Genomic DNA, 15191 nt, shown 5'->3' with positions numbered 1-15191 from the left:
GGGAAAGTGCTTGGGAAAAAGAAAAGTCTCTGAAGACAAAGTTTAATAATCCGAACCGAGACATAAGTGCCTTAAAAGGAAAAAAGCCATAGACTTTCACATATACTTTAAAACATACTAACTTTGCTGCATCTCGGAGAGGACTGTTTGTTAATTTTGACAAGTTACTTTGAAGACTTCAAAGATTACATAACTTTTTAACCAACTTGAGAAATGTAACAGTCCCTTCCCAGTCTTCTGCTTTCCTCTCATTAGCAGCAATTGAGCAGCTGTGCTTGAAACTCATTTTTCAGAACTGTCCAGGTATTCGGAAAACGGGCATAAGAGCAATGCACTTATGATCGCATCACAGAAAATAATTGTACATTACCCATCAGAAAAACTTATGAATGATGTTTACCTTTTTTATTTTTAAACTTATCTAAATCAAAGCCTTTTTTTTTGTTGCAATACTTTGTCTTTTGAAACACACTTCACACCCCTCCCCACGTGGGTCAGCCAGGTGAATCTGCTTTCATGAGGATGATTACTTAGATCCCCAAGCAATCTGAACAGTTATTATATCGTTTCAGGCTTCTTACTTTTTCCTCAACTCTTTGTACAAGCTTTATGCATTAGACATGAGAAATTTAAACAGCAATGTCTGAGAAAAATATACTGGAGTAAGGCAATGCATAGCTATAGGTATCCTTGCAAAATGGATGTAGGTGTTAGTGAGAAAGTAAACAAGGCTTAAAAACGAAAATCTCAAGAATTACAGATTTTCACATTTAAGAAATATCAGTCTGAGTCTACAGAGCACAACAATTCAAACCTTTCCTTGCAGAAAAGTAATTTCTGTTCACTTCAACAGGGTTTAGTCTAAACATACAGTGGGGAAAAGAGGACATATACAGTTTAGAACGGGCATCTTTCTAGGTTCTTTGGCACTAATTTAAAATTCTGTTCAGGTGGCTCAAAGATTTGAAAGATTTAGTAATTTTCTAGTGGGCAGGTGATTTCAATATTATAAAATGATACTATTCTTGTCCCTGTTTGCAGAAGCCAAGAAATGAGTGAGCATCACATTTCCGTCCCCTTTGTTAGAAGGGCTACTAGCATGAGGTTTGCATTACTATTGCTTACGGTAACACTTACACACAGAGAACCTATTGCATTAATATCCACAATGTTCTAATACTTTTATAAATCTAGTGTTCTTAAAATAGAAACATAGGCAAAGTCATGTGGCAGCTGCAAATGGCTGACTGAAAAAGTCAGCAAAACCTGAAAAAAATATACGACCTTTTTATGTAATTTATATACACCCTTATGCACAGCCATTCAAGTGAACTCAAGGCAAGAAAATAAAAACAAATTCAAGAAAAATGTACCCCATCTAGGAGGTCAAGTCGGCTAACATAGGCTTTTTCTGTTTGCAGAAGTTCACTGGCAATTTTGTGCCGTTTCTGTTCATCTGTCTCCTGGAGAAAAATAAGAAGAACTTTTAGGTTACTGGAGAAAACATAATTCAACACTTAAAAAAAAAGTTGAAACACCATACGATTACCTTGCAGCCCAAAATGCAACTGGAATCCAAGTTTCACATTTAGTAATAATCAGCCCATTTTGGAAAATAAAAACTTTCCAGTGGTTTAATCAAGAAATACATAAGTCAGGGGAGGATAAAAATCAAACTGCTGACTAAAACTCAAAGCCTAAACCATTTAGTATTTCTCAGTTTTTACATGTATCTTTGCCAAAGCACCAACTCCCTACTTAACAGCTCAGCTCACATCCTGGTAATTGAGTACCACTGACCTTTCAGAGCTGGAAGAACTGATTTGCAGAATAAGAGGGAACAGATGGGATTAGTCAGTGTTCACCCCCACCCCCGTTTCAAAAGTTATTTGAACTGCATGTTCACTGCATGCCAAAATTATTGAAAAATACTGTACAAGATGTTTTATGTTCATCAATACACTCATTGATGATTAATTTTTGACTGCCATTAGAAGGCTCCTTCGCTAGGTCTTTATGGAAGTCACTTTTTAGTCTTAAGGGAAGTTTTAACTTGAAAGTCTTTCATTCCGCAAAATCTCTTTTTGATTCTTCTGCTGAATGGAAAATTAAAACGTTCATTCAATTTTCAATATTAAACTAAATATGTTAGAATATAAAATTGTGAGTCGCTATGAGAAGTTACTGCTAAGTGAACAATAAGAGCACAACCTTCTAAAAATATTAAAACATTAGGGAAATGCCTCACGCTCACAAGTGTCAGATTCAACAAAATGACACTTCCGTTACAAGATTTTTCTTCCAGATTTAGTGCCAGTGCTGAAAAGTGTTCACATCTGATGCCATTCCTAAGTAAATGGCAGTCTTATCGCGGCACTTATGGGAAAGCGGTAATTTTCTAGACAAACCGTAGAAAGCCTTCCTGAAAAAAATAGAGGGTAGAGCTTGAAAGAGTTATTTCTGATTTCAAATCACACACTGCTTTCCACAAGAGTACGATAAACATTTGCAAGTACATTGATAAAGATGGTTTGCAGAATACTGAATGCTAAAGTACAGGCTTTTCATTGAAAGGACTTCAGTGGCTTTTTTCCCCTTTTCAGTATTCAATAAGTATTCCAGATCTGAACACATTTCAGCTCTAATCGGCAGTGTTAACAGTCACACTGCTATACGGCAAGCCTCCTCCCTAAATACAGGCTTTCATTAGTGACTTCAAAGCTGTTCATTACATCTGTTTAAATCAGCATAGCAACCACAGTAACCTCCAGAACAGCATTTTTAAGTGCTGTCAAGAGGTGTTGCAGGGAGCTGAAGGATTAGCTATTACTGTGACAGCAGACCATTTAGCGCTAGCCGTTTGCAAGGGATCTCACATGTGGAATTGAGGCACAAAACCATGGAGGCTACTGATTCCTCAGCAATTTTTTTTCTCTCTCTCCCCAAAGCCCCACTTTCTCCCTGAAGCACTGCTACAGAACCAAGCCATAGTTTTCAGAAAATTACCTGAACTAATCAAGAAAGGCAAAAATCATGCATAGCAAACTTTAAGATATCACACAAAATGAGCAATTCAGGAAAAGCATTCAATCCTTGCTCCTGGGTCAGGGCAAATCCCTCTTACTCTCCCACTACACCCCATCCCCAGCTTTCCCATCCTCTCAGTATCAACCTTACACATCTTCCTAATTCTTGAACCTCAGGCTCCTTTCTACATCAATCACACCACCTGACTCAGGAATCTTCTATATGGGAAAAAATACATGCCACAGATGAGTTATCTTTTAATCACAGTAGCGCGTTCCTATTCCACCATAAGAACACCCACCTACAGGTTTAGATCAGTGCAAGAATAACACAAAACGGTATTGCTAGTTTTCTTTTAGGGAAGCCCTCAGTTTCCCACCTCACCAGCTCAATATTTGCCCAGCTGTGTTTTCTGCTCCTAGCTCCATCCCCCACCCTACTCATTCTCCCACTTCAATTTCTTATCTACAGTCCCATCCAAAGAAAAGCACCCGGTTTCCACGAGGTCACTCCAGCTTCCTTCCTGCTGGGAACAGCAGGTCACAGGCCATTTTGCTAATCACGGCATCTGTGTGCTGTGGAGCTTTCCTTGACGGAAGTGGCAGCCACTTGTCCTGAGCACATAGGGCAAACTGGGACCAGATGCATGCGTGGGCATATGGGTCCTGGCAGCACCACGCTACGCAGCAAGGCATATTTGGTGGAAAGACTCGCCACTGCAAAAAGCCAGTGCTGCAGCTGGTGTAAACAAAATTTCCTGCTGTCAGGGGATTCACCAGCAGCCATCCCAGCTCTGCCATGGCACACACCATGCTGCGCTGCTACTTTACCCCCAGCTGCCCACCCACCCCTCTTTGGAGCAGGCATTCAGAGAGCAGCCAAGCTACTGGCTCAGGGCAGGCAGACCCTGAGAAGGGGATCAGGTCCTGCAGACCAAATTTGGCTATTCAGAATAGCAGGAAGCAACTCTTATAATTTGGAAATAAATCTGAATGATGTTTTGAGACAGTGAGAATGAGATGGAGCCATTTGTTATTAGAGCTGTTCAACAAAACAGCCTTGAAAAACCTTGTAGAGATAATGGGGGCAAATTCTTAAAAGAAAAAACTTTAAAATCCATGGAAAACGTTAAGTTAGTATTCAACTTCTGAGAACTTCAGTGCTTCCCTGAAGAACTACTATATCAAATCTAATAATTAACAGTAAAAAGGGATTTCAATTCTCTTTTAAGTTACAAGTTAAGCTTTATTTTCATTTATTAACCATAAATGCACACATCTTATCACAAGTAGGATAATAAGATAATAGAAATGAAAGAAATGGGCACATTTTTTTCTGGAGAAGTTTTAAATTTATCTCCTACAATTTCTTTATGCTTTTAGTACCTCACTATTTATACTGGGTTCTTTGTAGTTAACAGAAAATACTGAGAAAAAAACTTCCTACAAGCTATACCTGGACACCTACTCTATCACTTTAAGCATAACTTCTCAATGATTTCAGGGAACATTTCAAACTTCTGTGACAATCTGTACCACGTAGCAACTCAACATACATACAAAACCAAACAGAAATGATCAGTGTGACATACAGAGAACGTTCACATTAGAGGTGCAGGATTTCAACTGCTGGTGAAAATACCACAAGTGTGAGACAGCAGTAGGTGGATCGGGCAGGACTGCAAACTTGTATCTCTATATGGGTGCCTGCAGTAAGTATTTCACCTGGGCCTAATTACATATTTGTTAGCAAAACGCTGCACATACTTAGACTTATTACATTAGTGTGGATGCTTGAGAAATAAAAGCAAGTAATTTTTACTTAAGTTGTTCTTGAACCCTGAAATTAAGAAGAGGTATGAAAAATGCTGCTGAGAGCATGAACTTTTTGCATCTGTGTTCATATTTCCTAACATTGTTTTTCCGTTGTCCTAAACTTGCAAAAATTATGCTAATTTAAAGCAAGTTTTACATAAACCTAAATCCCAATATAGCCGTAACTTACTATCCAAACCTAACAGGAGCCATCTCCTATTGAGAAAGCTATACCTACCAACACAATAGTGATGCTGTATATGATTCACTCCTATTTAGGTATAGCCCTTGCGTAAGGGGCTTTTCAGTAATACATTAAGCAACACAGACAGGGAGATGGAACAGTTCATGCTGGAGATCATCTCCAGGCATGTAGAGGAAAAGAAGGCTTTTGGAAGTAATCAACATGGATTCACTAAGGGAAGATCATGCTTGACCAATCTGATCACTTTCTACAATGCTGTGACTGGCTGGGTCAATGAAGGGTAAACAACATCCACTGCTCTCCTCAACTTCAGCAAGGCTTTCAACACTGTCTGCCATAACAACCTCATAGGTAAGCTTCAGAAGTGTGGGTTAGATGAGTAGACAGCAAGGTGGATTGAGAACTGGCTGAACGGCAGAGCTCAGAGGGTCATGATCAATGGGGGAGAGTCTGGTTGGAGGCCCATAACTAGCGGTGTTCCCCAGGGGTCTGTGCTGAGGCTAGTTCTGTTCAACCTATTCATCAATGACCTGGACGAAGGGATAGAGTGTAATCTCACCAAGTTCACTGATGATACCAAGCTGGGAGGAGTGGCTGGTACACCAGAAGGCTGTGCTGCCATTCAGAAAGACCTGGACATGCTGGAGAGCTGGGCTGAGGGGAACCTCATGAAATTCAACAAGGGCAAGGTCCTGCACCTGGGGAGGAACAACCCCCTGCACCAGTACAGGTTGGGGGCTGACCTGCTGCAAAGCAGCTCTGCTGAGAAGGACCTGAGAGTGCTGCTGGACAGCAGGTTGATCATGAGACAGCAATGTCCCAAGAAGGCCAAAGGTACCACTGGGTGCATTAAAAGGAGCGTGGCCGGCAGGTCGAGGGAGGTTATTCTCCCCCTCTACTGCACCCTAGTGAGGCCACATCTGGAGTACTGTGTCTAGTTCTGGGCTCCCCAGTTCAAGAAAGAGAGGGGATTACTGGAGAGAGTCCAGCAGAGAGCTATGAAGATGATCAGGGGACTGAAGCACCTCTCTCACAAGGAAAGGCTGAGACCCCTGGGTTTGTTTAGCCTAGAGAAGAAAAGACTAAGGGGGCATCTCATCAATACTTACAAATATCTAAAGGCCGGGTGTCAAGACGATGGGGCCGGACTCTTCTCAGTAGTGCCCAATGACAGGACAAGGGGCAATGAGCACAAACTGGAACACAGGAATTTCCACCCGAATATGAAGAAAAACTTCTTTACTTTGAGGGTGACAGAGCAGTGGAACAGGCTGCCCAGAGAGGTTGCAGAGTCTCCTTTTCTGGAAATACTCAAAAACCCCCTGGATGCATTCCTGTGCACCTTGCTCTGGGTGTGCCTGCTCGAGCAGGGGGGTTGGACAAGATGATCTCCAGAGGTCCCTTCCAACCCCTACCATTCTGTGATTCTGAGAGATGTAGAATATGAACAAATATAATTTAATCAATGTGCTTGGTTGTTTGTAATGATGAGTTTCATCTAAAGTAACAGAGTGGGTTTTTCTTTTCTAAAATTATTCATGTCATAGCTGCTTCATGCTTTCTTCCCTAAGTATTGGGAATATAAATGTAAATTTCCAGGATAATTCAAGATTTCCTTTAGTCTCTTAAGCCCTCAGTTTCTTAAATCAAGGAAAGCACTAAATTTTGCAAGACCTGCAATGAAAATCCTGAATGCTACCATCACCTTCTGGTATATTAACTCTATACAACAGTCTACTGCACACATGATGGGTGAGTTTCTTGCATGGCAGCCAAGAAAAGCAGTAAAGATACTGGTATCCCTAAAGATGCATTAGTTTCAAGAGGATTTAAACATTTATATCGGGTGCTAAAGATATAAAACTTTGTCCATGATTTACTGTTGCTAAAGACAACCATAAAATTGTACAGCCAGAAAGAAGCTGGTAGAACCTCGAGTGTTGCAACAGTAAAAAATTTCTTGGCAGAAAGTCAACTTAGCAACAAAGGTTCACCCTATCTAATCAAAACTTCACCTTACATTTAGAAATATACCACCTCCACCAAGTTTTGCATCTGAAACAACAGAGCACCCAGTATTGCCATTAATAGGAGACATGAAGTAAGGACTTAAATAAAGATGCGTAATGGAATCTTCTGCATCTGCGACATGCATGCAGTCTATATCCTTATCTCCTACCAGTCTCACAACAAATACCGAAGCATTTGTCTTCTCATCTTCAGTTAGCTCTAGCAGCAGATTTCTCACAAGATGTTATTCAGGAAGTTAATTGATTGGGATGTTCTTATACTATTTAGCCTCCGCATTTTAGGCAAACCAAATTTTATAACAGAAGGTGCTTCTGCTGCAAGGCAGGAAACTTTTAATTGTGTTTTTGCTTGTGATATTGGTGGTTTGTGACTTTCAAACTAGTTCAGTAAATAAGAGGAGTAATACATACTCTACTCTGGTCATTTAGGGAAAAAGTTTCCAAACACTGCCAAATTTAGTAATTTCTGTCTCAGCTTTTCCAGAAACTGTAAAAATCTGGCTTTAGTCAGATCTACAGTGATAAGGGGGAAAAAATAATTCTAAGAGCAACATTATTTCAAAATAAGCTTTCTTTTCCAAGTCTAAAAAGTAATTTCTGCTCTGGTTTTCCATCATTCATCAATTCAATTCACCTTTTCCAGCAGTGGACTTAATTCACTTCTGCTGTAGAAGTATGCATTTACAAAGAGAGAGCACCACTTTATTCCTTGAATTAGGGAATACAGCATGCAAGAGACAAAGAAGATAGTTTGCATCAGTATAAATATATATATATATATATATCGGACGCATAATTTAAAGTTTGTCTATGACTCACATGCATCTGCTCCTATTGCTTTTACTCAATTGTACCCACACTTGCTTAATTAAAAAGGGCAGGAGAGTACTGTTAGCAGTGCAGTGAAACTTCAACTGGACTGCATCCCAGTTTTAAGACTCTTTACTAAGTGGGTGCTTACCAAAATCACAGACTGTCTAAATGCTCTTCTTTCCAATGCCTGCTTGGTCACAGAAACAGCTTAAAGCTCTACCTGTTCCTCATCACCCTCCCCCTATTCCAGACAGCATGGCAAGCAGCTACTTAGAGCTCCACAGGACTGATTTCAATCTATATGTTGTATTAATACAAACTAAATCAGTGCTTGATTTTGCAAAGCGTGGCCCTTAGATCAGTCAGTGGTAGACGTGCTTCTTAATCTCACTAGGCTAAAGGGGATGTCCTTGTATTGCAATCAAGCTGGTGCCTCAGGAAGTGCTGCTGTGACCCAGTTCAGTTTTACAGGTTCAGTTCTCCACCGATGCTGACTTAAGAGTCATCCTGCATAGGTTTGGGTTGTTCCGGTTTTTTTACCCTCCAAGCACCAGCAAACAATGCATCTAGTAACAGTTATGCTATACCTCACAATTTGACTCCTGGTCAATACAGGACAGATAACACATGTTGGTCCCAGCAACTCAGAGACAGATTTTGATGAGATGACTTCCATTGGCATTTGCCCAGTTCCTTCCTGGACTTTACAACAGGACTCCCTCCCATTTCTGCTTTTTCCTGAAAATCCTGCCAGCACCTTGCCACATGACTTGGATTCAAGCTTAACACCATGGCCCACGGAGCATTCTGCGCTTTATTGGTGCAGAGGGGGGAAACAGGCATTACCAAACAGGAGACAGAAACATAATGAGAGGTGTGGCAGGTTAAAGTGCCTTGGATCATGACCAGGCTTATGTTTAGATGGGAATCATAACGTTCATTCATGAACAGCAAAAACAACTCCTAAAACAACCAAGAAAACCCCCACACCCCAACACCTTCTTGTTATTACCTGGGATATTTTACCCTGTAATACACAAGAATCTGAGACCCACCTTTCCCCCACACAGAATTTACCCTCAAGCATGTATGTTTGTGACCCCTAGCTAACCAAACTGAAGGGCTTGGAGCGGTCTGTAGTTAACTGACGCAGGTGTACTCCTGACAAGCAGTGAAGGGCTTTATCAGCGCTAAGCTGTTTGGCTCTGCAGTGAAGAGAAAGGCTGGGAGGGTCCAGCCCAGCCCCCTCCGCCACAACTCACACGTAGCATGGCTGCACCAGAACTGTTAATGACGTTCACTCGTCATCAGTGCTTCAGTACAAGAAGGCAAACTGCACAATCAAACTTTTAGAAGTGGAAATATGCACAATTTTTCAGCAATTAATTTTCCCAAGATAGATTTTCTTCCACCCACTTATTTCCATTAATTATTTAAAACCTTATAAGGAAGCTCAAATTCATCATGGTCTAAGTTCTCCTTGCTAACAAGGCATATATTTAGCATACCCCGAACCTTGCATCTATCTGATAGCTAGCAGACTGCCACAGCTTTGACGTGACAACTACATCCAAGTTAAGGATTCACACGATGGTTCTGCGTGAAGCCCTATCGCTGTAGTTTACTATACATGGAATTTTATTTTATATACACCACTGACGTGTCTATTGTAGTCTGGCACAGCTGAAGCATAGCGCTAAACACGTACACATATTTCAGATTTGCCTTGTTTTTTTTAAACCTCAGATAGTCAATGGGAAAAAGGAAACCAGATGGGAAAAGGAAAGCAAAACTTTTTTTGCTCCTGTCTTTTTTTCAGAAAAAAAATAGCCACAAGGTTTTCAGCTTTCTGACCTGCTCTTATTTTTGTAAATAAAAACCTAGAGAAAATACACAAAGTAGTAATATGGCAAGAACAAGACCATTTCTCTTTTTACCTTTGTTTCTACAGGTTGATCTTGCTTACTGATTTCCTCAGCTGGTTCTTCCTTCACATTAGTAGTAATTTCTAGAGTTTCATTTTCAGACGGGAGCAGTGTATCACTGCTTGGAGTCCTGTAGCAGCTGTTAAGCATCTGTCCTTCACAGGCAGTCATACTTTGCAGTGACTCTCCAGAAGTACTTTCTCTCTCCCCATTTATCAAGCTGCTGTTGACGGCATTATCCGGAACCAGGGTGGACATAGCAGAGCCATGATCAGGTAATCTCCTGTCCTCATCTTCCGTCCGGTTTTGTGCTACGACTCCATTGGCCGTGTGTAACGGTGCAACCTGAGTTTTGTTGGTATTACTGTTTCCCTGTTTTTGTAGTGGGTGCTGGGGAAGGAGTTTTGGCTGAGGTGATGGTGTTGACCCATATATTCCTTGAGATTTAGAAATGTGGAGAACAGAGGAATCTTTCTTCAGATCACTAGGATTTAATGGGCTACAAATACCAAACGAAACAAAAATGAGAGAAAAGTCAAACACAGCCTTATAGCAAATCCCTGGTATGGGGAGTAGGAGAGTTGCACCATATAACCAACTCCTCACAAACCATTTTTTCCTGTGTTAATATTAGGAAATTCAGGCCATCAAGACTTGAACTGCATTATTCCATTAAAAACATGCAAACATGCATTTCTTACTAGAAACCCAGAGTGCCTTCCACATTGATTCATCACATACTCTTGTGTTGAATCTCATTTTTAAAATGGAAAACAGTATGATTAGCTACATGCATCAGACAAGGAAACTGAGACACTGATACATGAAACAACTTGCCCAAAATGTCCCAGAAGATTATTGGCAGAAATGGAGAAAGACTCAGAGTCTCTCAAGTCCCAGCCTAATGCTTAAATAACAAGCAGCCTGTTCCCTAATTGCCCTTTAATTATACAAAATGCATGAAACACATCCAAGAACATTTAGCATCCCTTTCCTTAGTTCAGCATATTGCAGGAGCTTTAAGCTCTTATCCCATTTCTTCCCCCAGTTTCCTTATTTAGCAGTGTCCTTTCATCATGCTGCATCTTTTCTCAAGGTTCTTTTCCCCACTGTATTTTATCTGCAGTTAAAACATATGTTATCCCTTGTTTGTACCTTTCACTATCTCTTCCTCTATTTTATTTTTGAGATTTTGAATTTTAGATTAACATAAATGTTAGCCTACTCTGTAAAAGTGTTTGGCTTCATTACAGTTAAAAAAATAATAATCATTGGAACCAAAATAAAACCTATACATTTTTGTCTGAAGTACATTTAACAAGCCATATTCAACTTGAAAATGATACCATGACTATCCTCTAACATATCGTTCCTGGTATGGACCATTTATCTTCTGGGAATATGAAGACTGCTTATAAATTGTATGTTTCCACAAATATTGTAAGCATATTCTGTACTTTCTCACACAGAGCTCAAAAATATCTTACACTAGTTTCAACTTCTTCCATAGTATAACAAAAAAATTAAATTAGTTTTCCTTTAGTTGTGTAAAGATTATGCCTTTTTTTAAAAATAAGCCTAACTACACAATATAATTAATTTACATTTTTCTACTGCATGCACACAGCAAAGAGGTTTAACTAACTTTTTGCCATGCCTACATGTTTGTGGGCTCTACAGACTAATGAAAATATGTTATCATAATTGACAATCACAGTTTGCCGTTCATGAACGTGCTACCCAGTCATTTGAAGACCAATAATTACAAGTGAAGGTCACCTTCACGGAAGACACATTTTGTGAGCTGAGCTCATTTAAAAAACAGGAATTACCTTCACGACCACAGCAGGATATTCCAGAACTTGGCGTGCTAATTATGGAAGCTTCTAATAAGCAGAGATCATCAATTTGAGAAGTTAATAATTGGGCAAATATTGTTGGGTGTATTTAATTAATTATGTTGGCCAAAGAGCAACTCAGCTTCCCTTACTCCCCCCAAAACAAAAATGCCTTTAGTTTTAGAAGTCTACAAATAAGGAAGTTTTCATTGCTCTCTCTATAGTTTCCTTTATTTGCTTAATATTGAAAGAGTTCCTGTACAAACCATCAGGCATGCCTAGGAGGTAGAAATGGAGGACTTATTTGTGTAGGGCACAATGAACCTGAGAAGTTTCCTTTCAGAAAGGAAAAAATATGTTTTTCTAGGGATATGACACTGTTAAAAAGACTTGGATGATGCTTTGGAGGAAGAATGGCAAACAAAGTGATAACAGAATGGGAGACCTGAGCTAGAAGAATTCACAGGACCTCCAGTGCTGCAGTAATTTCTTTTTCCCATCTTTTTGCAGCTGTCATGACAGCAGTGCAATTAAGTCTCTGCCTAATGACAGAAATTTCTTGCAGAGGAAGCTTTGAAATCATTTCTATTCCACTAGACAAACGTACTTTTGCAATGCTCAGCTGCTTCTCTATGAAGGATTACATTTCCCCCATCTTGAGGGGAAATTCTTTCAAAGAAATTTTAACACTCTGGCTCCTCAGAAGGATGTGCTCTGTTGTACATCATGCATTCATTCCCACAGGGGGCATCCCTTCAGAACATCAGTATCCTCAGGAAACACAAGAAAGCCACATTCAAAACTTGCAACACTCAACTGCCGCTGGGCTGTTTCTTGAGCTGTTCTTCTGTCATGGACTTTCTGGAAGGTCACTCTCTTTACACAGTGCGGATATATTTGTAAGCTCTGTTTCAGAGCTTATAATGCTTGTCACACACATCTAATAGAAGACACACAAGTAACACTGTTTTGTGAAAGCACAGTTCACTGTGGCTCGTGTTTATCAAGGTTGCAAATGTTTCCTGTAAAAGGCAGTATCAAAACTTAAAACCATCAAGCTATCCCACCAAAATCACTAAGGACCACAAAGCAAACACTTCACTGAATGTATGCCATACCAGTACAAATAACTCATACCATTCACCCTCTTCAGGGGAATATTCTGAAGAGGTTATGTCAGTATAAAAGGAAAAGTTAGTAAAAACGGAAATCCTATTTGCTTATAGAAGTAAATGGGCTTTTTTTGCAGCAGTGAAAGAATTCAAGAGTAGCGCCAAAATTTTGTTCTAAGAGCAGCACTTACTTCAAATTGTCAGCATTTTTTAGAATGTTTTAGAAGTGCTACAAGTTATTTTGTTTCTTGGGTTTTTTGTTTTTTAAAAAAAGTTAAGACTAGCACCCTATGAAAAAGCACACCTTGTACAGGCCAAATACACAATCGACTTGCACTGTTTCAAAATACGTGCAGTTTTGCCATCAACTCCTCTGGCAGGGATCAGTTTGAGCCCTACCTCAGTATCAACTTTCTTCCTCACAGGTTCAAGTTCCAATAATCCACACAAAACAGAGTGACAAACCAATTCAAATTCTATTACATACCTGCCTCCCTCGAAACGATTGATGAGATCTGACACTTTACTGGACTTTTCCTTTGTGACACTAGAAACAGGGGTGTGTGTCTCTTCCTCCATTCTTGGTTTCTGATTTGATAAAGCTTTATGCCTAGGGGTTTGGTATGTAAGAGGTGACACCTTCTGCAGATAAATTGGCTTTGGAGGCACTGCAAACAACAAAAACAACAACAATCAATCACTCACAAACTGTTTCTTTGAACTGCCAGAACATATGTGATATTTCTGCATAAGAACTTACTACAGTAATGAAGAAGAGATGCTCTTGGCTTTACTTAACCTTAAAGTTGTTACATCAATACAAGGACTTCACACAGTTTTTTATGCACTGTCTGGTATCAGGCATCTTGTTATATTTCTTGGGTAAAAGCTGAACCACATGCTACTTTAACAAGCTAGAAAATTGGGGGACATTCTTGTTTGGCTGTTTTTTATAGTGCATTGTAGTAAATGCATACGTGTAAATGCAGTTTTTATCGTAAAAAAGAATTCAGCATAATCAGAGGATCTAGCCGTGCTGCGGAGCTCAAGAGAGATTTAAATTGCTGCCCCAAAACTCTGCTGCTCTCATTCTTTACCTTCTCCCTTGTGACTTCAGTAATAACAGTTAGTAGAAAAGGTATTTGCCTTCAGCTTTGAGCATTCTTTACTCACTGAACCTTTGTCAGTTTATACTGCTAAAAACCTTGCCCCTGTAAATATTTTTTATTCTTCTGGCTTTCTCCCCATTCCTACCATAAGTCCTGCTAATCAGATTGTTAATGATCAGCCACTGTTTCATGCAGCAGTGCCTAGAACGCAAAAGACAAGGTGACACGTAGAGCAACTAAAGTCAAAAGTGCTGGGGGATCCTTAAATTAACTTTTGTCCCTTTAGGCAACCACGCAGCATTTGTTGGCAGCAAAAGCACTTCACAGACAGGCCCTGAATATGTTCCACTATCAGAGCAACATAATTCTGGCTGCATCAAAAAGAGAGACTTAACAGAGTTGTGTTCTTGGGAGTGAAGGACTTTTCCATTCATCCCCACACACGTTCCCAAAACATATTGTGGGGAGAAGTGAAAGCATTTGATATGGAAGTGGAAAATAAAGACTATATCTGTCCTTTAATAAAAGGCAGGCACAAATGGGCAGCAGTAGGCAATGCACTGCCAGTGGAACCGGTGGCCGCAAGGGCTCGGCCACTGCTCCACAGGCACCCTGCTCCGGTGTGCCATGGGCACTGGACTCTCATAACTACACAGACCTGCCAGGGAGCAAACATGAAGGGAAGGAGGACAGGAACTGACATTAAGAATCACATGCAACTCTCACGGTAGGGAAAAAAAAGAAAAAAAAGCACTAGTACAGGATACACAACAGATGGATGTGAAAAAGCCATGCTCCTCACATCGTTGACTCTAGAATAGCTTCCTGACTTACCCCAGCAAACCTGTGCACCACAAGAGCTAACTTAAATCCTATCAACTGACACTTGAAGGTGTTGAAAAAATTATTGCAAATATACTATCACAGACTAGGACAAACTTGAAGGACCACTTAGTTGATTTAAGATGACTTTCCATGTCTACTTTACATTAAATTTATAGAAGGTAATATTTATCAGTGCTTCCAATAATCTAATTGCACTTAGGAGGGCTTGTAATGATAGCTGCAGTCTGAAATTACCATGAGCAATTCTATGAAGAAATGAATGTACCACAAAAAGCTCAAGACTTCAATCGCATCAACTACAGTTGATGATAAATGAAATAACCAGAGGGAGAAGGAAGAGAATTACTGTAGGTCAGATGCTTTTACTCTGTTTATGTTTATCTTTGGTCCTGTCAAACTTTATGTTACATATATTAACACAAGAAAAAAAAGCAACTTTGGGGAAGGATGCAGTGCAGAAAGGACGACTTAA

The 15191-nt window shown here is 39.9% G+C and overlaps 1 protein-coding gene across 5 annotated transcripts in view; it reads right to left on the bottom strand.

The window, feature by feature from the left end:
* The window catches only part of FGD4 (FYVE, RhoGEF and PH domain containing 4), a 111306-nt gene that overhangs the window by 18969 nt on the left and 77146 nt on the right, over positions 1–15191 (bottom strand). For all 5 annotated transcript variants that reach the window (XM_075116631.1, XM_075116665.1, XM_075116646.1 and 2 more), the window contains exons 3-5: positions 13252–13432; positions 9827–10313; positions 1374–1463 (exon numbers count right to left, since the gene is read on the bottom strand). In XM_075116631.1, coding sequence (XP_074972732.1) covers positions 1374–1463; positions 9827–10313; positions 13252–13432 — 758 coding nt within the window. The remainder of the gene's footprint in view (positions 1–1373; positions 1464–9826; positions 10314–13251; positions 13433–15191) is intronic.

This window comes from Phalacrocorax aristotelis, chromosome 1 (genome assembly GCF_949628215.1).
Source record: "Phalacrocorax aristotelis chromosome 1, bGulAri2.1, whole genome shotgun sequence".
NCBI classification, from domain to species: Eukaryota; Metazoa; Chordata; class Aves; order Suliformes; family Phalacrocoracidae; genus Phalacrocorax; species Phalacrocorax aristotelis.
This window is presented reverse-complemented; position numbering and strand designations above follow the sequence as displayed.